Source organism: Clupea harengus, chromosome 15 (genome assembly GCF_900700415.2).
Source record: "Clupea harengus chromosome 15, Ch_v2.0.2, whole genome shotgun sequence".
In the NCBI taxonomy this organism is placed as follows: domain Eukaryota; kingdom Metazoa; phylum Chordata; class Actinopteri; order Clupeiformes; family Clupeidae; genus Clupea; species Clupea harengus.
Window position 1 is genome coordinate 14,680,114 of NC_045166.1, and position 5,000 is coordinate 14,685,113.

At 47.1% G+C, this 5,000-nt stretch overlaps 1 protein-coding gene across 4 annotated transcripts in view; it reads left to right on the forward strand.

Annotated features, from left to right (window-relative positions):
• Positions 1-5,000, forward strand: part of pak5 (p21 protein (Cdc42/Rac)-activated kinase 5) — an 88,972-nt gene that overhangs the window by 73,511 nt on the left and 10,461 nt on the right. For all 4 annotated transcript variants that reach the window (XM_031581385.2, XM_012839389.3, XM_012839393.3 and 1 more), the window contains 2 exons: positions 2,669-3,187; positions 4,768-4,901. In XM_031581385.2, the coding sequence (XP_031437245.1) occupies positions 2,669-3,187; positions 4,768-4,901 (653 nt within the window). The remainder of the gene's footprint in view (positions 1-2,668; positions 3,188-4,767; positions 4,902-5,000) is intronic.

Sequence of the window (5,000 nt, forward strand, 5' to 3'; positions counted from 1 at the left end):
CAACTCTATTCGCTCTTTGAAAGAGTAGTCGGCGTACTAATGAAGATAAATTGACAACAAAACAATTAGGACCTAATTGGAGAATTGGTACGAAAGAAAATCGTGGCTAGCAGGCTGTGAACGCGGTCTGTATTTCTATAACACTGTCACTTTTCATAGGTTTCACAGTGTGAATGTTCGCTACTTGCACTAACACATTTTGCTTTTGTAAGCCAATAAATATTGTTGGTTATGACTTATATGTTGCCCCCTTCTTTATATTGTTACTGGACATGTGTCCTGTTAAGCTATTTTACATCATACAACATTTGAGTAATGTGAATAATGAATAAGTGGGATCATTTATTGTGGAACCACTTCATTTTTGCTTATGAAGGCTCCTGGATGCAACTTTCTTCCATAGTTTTCCACCTGTAACTATATCTGCTCTATGTAGCTAGAGGGGACATCTTTCTGTTGTGTGCTGCCATCTAGTGGACAAAAAGGTATTGCTGTATGAGTTAATCAGCTAACACCAAATTGATACAATTGTCTTGCTTAATGTACCTACTGAATGGGTCGCCTTAATCATTATCAAAAAAAATTGGATCCTTTTTAATTAGAAATTAGATTATTTTCCAGGCTCCCCCATCTGATAAGATTTTTGAGTTTAGATGTTTTATTACAAAAATTGTATGAAACCCATTACCAAACCAGTCATTCTGTTACTTATGGTTGGAATTATAGTCAAAACAAATAATGTTTTTCTTTCTGGGGACCCCCTGGCACCCCATCAAGGAAAAGGATCCCTAGGCTATGGGTCTCTGGACCCCACTTTGAGAGTTTGTTGTTTGTTATTTAAAATGTGTAAAAGTATATACATACATACTGTATATGCTGTGCATCATCTATTCAGATAATTTTATATTAAAAATAATTATGTTAATAAACCCGTTTGTACTCCTTTTTTTTCCTTGCTCAATGAGAATCGATAAGGAATCGGATCGATAAGCAGAATCGAAAATGGAATCGGAATCGTTAAAATCTTATCAATTACCAACCCTAATGGTAGGCTATAAAGTGCATGCCTACTCCCCAGCACAGACCTGTCACCTGTCATCAACCAATCACAGAGGTCATTGCGAGCAAGCTTTCGTACAAGACTTGCTGTTAGCCATAGCAACGGAGTCTCTCTCTTAGCTTAGGAGTTCTGGCTTTTCCTTAGTAAAAGTTGGTCTTTGTGAGGTTGGGTGTGTGCTGGGTTGTGTGCGACCTGGGTTGTGTGTGTGCTGGGTTGTGTGTGTGTGTGTGTGTGTGTGTGTGTGTGTGTGTGTGTGTGTGTGCTGGGTTGTGTGTGTGCTGGGTTGTGTGTGTGTGTGTGTGTGTGTGTGTGTGCTGGGTTGTGTGTGAGCTGGGTTGCGTGTGTCCTGGGTTGTGTATGTGTGTGTGTGTATGTGTGTGTGTGTGGGTGTGTGCGTGCTGGGTTGTGTGTGTTCTGAGTTGTGAGTGAGCTGAGTTGTGTGTGTCCTGAGTTGTGTGTGTCCTGGGGTGTGTGTGTCCTTGTGTGTGTGTGTGTGTGTGTGTGTGTGTGTGTGTGTGTCCTGGGTTGTGTGTGTCCTTGTGTGTGTGTGTGTGTGTGTGTGTCCTGGGTTGTGTGTGTGTGTGTCCTGGGTTGTGTGTGTGTGTGTGTGTGTGTGTGTGTGTGTGTGTGTGTGTGTGTGTGTGTGTGGTGGGAGTTTCCCCTGTTGCTGTGATAAACGAGTGGGCAGGAGCATCCCGTTGTGATAATGATGAAGCATCGCCGTGGTTGCGGCAGCTGAGTCTGCTCCATTAAGCGGGGGGTCAGAGGAGGTTCTGTGCCGTTCTGCGGCATCCCAAGCAGATCTGTATTGATTATGAATTAGATTATGAATGGGCACATCCCAAGCAGATCTGTATTGATTATGAATTAGATTATGAATGGGCACAGACGGGTATCAATGACAGCGACACGCTACGACATTCAGACTGATTCTGTTCACCACGCCCCTTCCATGTCTCTTGTCTCTCCTGCTCGTTCTTTCTCTCACTCTTACTCTCTTTCTCTTTCTCTCCCTCTCACTCTCCCATTATCTTTCTCTCACTCTCTCTCATTCTCACTCTCCCTCTTTCACTCTATTTCTCTCATTCACACTCTCCCTCACACTCTCTCTTTCTCTCCCTCTCGCGTTCTCTCCCTCTCACTCTCCCTCTTTGCCTCCCTCTCTTCCTCTGTCTTTCTCTGTGGTTTACCTGGAGTATATATTTTTTAACGTTTATTTTAAAACACCAATGCCATATGTGATACAAATACAAATACTACACATAACATGACTAAAGTATGTAAAGTATAAAATGAAAATGTGTTTCCATTTCCTAATTCTAATTCTTTCTCTCTTTTCCTTTACCTCCCCCCTTTCTTTCCTCTCCTCTCTCCCTCTCCTTGTTCTATCTCTCCACTCTCTCTCTCCCTCTATCTCCACTCTCTCCCTCCTCTCTCTCTCCTCTCTCTCTCCTCTCTCCCTCTCCTCTTGCTATTCTCTCTCTCCCGCCCTCCCTCTCCTTGTTCTATCTCTCCACTCTCTCTCTCCCTCTATCTCAACTCTCTCTCTCCTCTCTCTCTCTCTCTTCCTCTCCTCTTGCTCTTCTCTCTCTCCCTCTCCTCCCTCAGGCTGACTATGATCGTTCGGTGCGTGACGGCAGCCCCCAGACCCCCGGCGGCGACACCTACCCCCGGGGTTCCCTCAAACTACCTCAGGGTCCGCCCCGGCCCGGCTACCCGCCCTCGGGCCTGCCCCACCAGCACCCCCCTCCCCCCATGCACTACAAGCCTGTCGCGGCCGCCCCCTACCACCACCCGCCCTCGCAGCCCAGCCCGCCTTACACCCCCCAGGGGGCGCTGTCCCAGCCCACGTCCCCCTACATCCCCCCGGGGGCCTACCCTCCGCCCAGCTGGGGCTCGTGCACGGAGCAGCCGCCGTCGCGGGTCTCGCACGAGCAGTTCCGCGCGGCGCTGCAGCTGGTGGTAAACCCGGGCGACCCGCGCGAGTACCTGGACAACTTCCTGAAGATCGGCGAGGGATCCACGGGCATCGTGTGCATTGCCACCGAGAGGCACACCGGCAAACAGGTCGCCGTCAAGAAGATGGACCTGCGCAAGCAACAGAGACGAGAGCTGCTCTTCAACGAGGTGTGTGTGTGTGTGTGTGTGTGTGTGTGTGCTTGTGTGTGTGACTGCACCCATGAGTGGGCATTCCATGTGTGTGTGATTATCTGTGTGAGGATGAGCAGGGTGCTGTCTATGAAGGTAATAAATGAATGTCAGGTGAGTGGGCGAAAACTAAACCAAATGTTGGATACACACACATACACACACATACACACACTCACACACACACACACACACACACACACACACACACACACACAGTCACACACACACACACACACACACACACGTACACTCACAAACAGACACACACACACACACAAACCAAATTCTCTGAAGGCTTCAATTAATTTCCTGCCTCTAATCCAGTTTTCCCAAAGTAAAGCCCTTTCATAAGAGATGCCTCCTCACAATCCTTTACGCGTGTTTATGCATGAGCCGATTTTAGCATGTTTAGCTTAGCATGTTTACGGTACACATGCACTCACGTGATGCCTTGGAATTACGAGACATCATACAAAGTGATTTCAGTGGCATGTTTTTGTTTTTTGTTTTTGAATTCAGACCCTGTGTTGGTTTTGAAATTCTTCCAGAGCCAGCCTGTCACTGTGTGTGTGTTTCTGTGTGTGATGTGTGTGTGTGTGTGTGTGTGTGTGTGTGTGTGTGTGTGTGTGTGTGTGTGTGTGTGTGTGTGTGTGTGTGTGTGTGTGTGTGTGTGTGTGTGTGTGTGTGTGTGTGTGTGTGTGCTTTTCTGTGTGTGAGTGTGAGTGTGTGTGTTTGTGTGTGCTTTTCTGTGTGAGTGTGAGTGTGTGTGTTTGTGTTTGTGTTTGTGTGTGTGTGTGTGTGTGAGTGTGTGTGTGTGTGTGTGTGTGTGTGTGTGTGTGTGTGTGTGTGTGTGTGTGTGCTTTTCTGTGTGTGTGTGTTTGTGTGTGCTTTTCTGTGTGTGAGTGTGTGTGTTTGTGTTTGTGTATGTATCTGGAGTGTAAGTGTGCCAATCCAATGATGTGGCTTCATTTGTAAAAAAAATCTGTGCCAATGACTGCCTCTAGATATCATGTCAGAGTTATTGTATCTGTAATGGGGTACAACCCAACACCACAGCATGTTTATGTACCTAAATATGTCAGCACACACCCACACACACAGACACACACACAGACACACACACACACACACACACACACACACACACACACACACACGCACACACACACACACACACACACACACACACACACACACACACACACACGGCTCAAACCAAGTATTGTATGTGTGTGTTGGGGGTGCATGTCCTGCTGTACTGATGGCTTAGGAATAATCTCTCTCCCTTTCTCTCCCTTGCTTTCTCCCCCTCACTCCCTTTCTCTCCCTCTTTTTTGTTCCCTTCATCTCCCTATCTTTCTCCCTCCGTCTCCCCTCACTCTCTCTCCCCCTTTTCCCTCTCTCTCTCTCCCCCTTTCTCTATCTCTCTTTCTCTCTCTCCCACTCTCTCTCCCACTATCTCTCACTCTTTCTCTCCCCCTTTCCCTATTTCTCTCTCTCCCACTCTCTCTTTCTCTCTCTCTCTCTCTCTCTCTCTCTCTCTCTCCCTCCCTCAGGTGGTGATCATGAGAGACTATCACCATGAGAACGTGGTGGACATGTATAACAGCTACCTAGTGGGAGATGAGCTTTGGGTTGTCATGGAGTTCCTGGAGGGTGGAGCTTTGACTGACATTGTGACTCACACCAGGTAACCCCTCCCGCAGTATAAAACCCCTCCCACTCCAACACATAGTAATCACAATTAATCATTTTACCCAGTCTACCGATGAAAAATCAGTATGGAGAG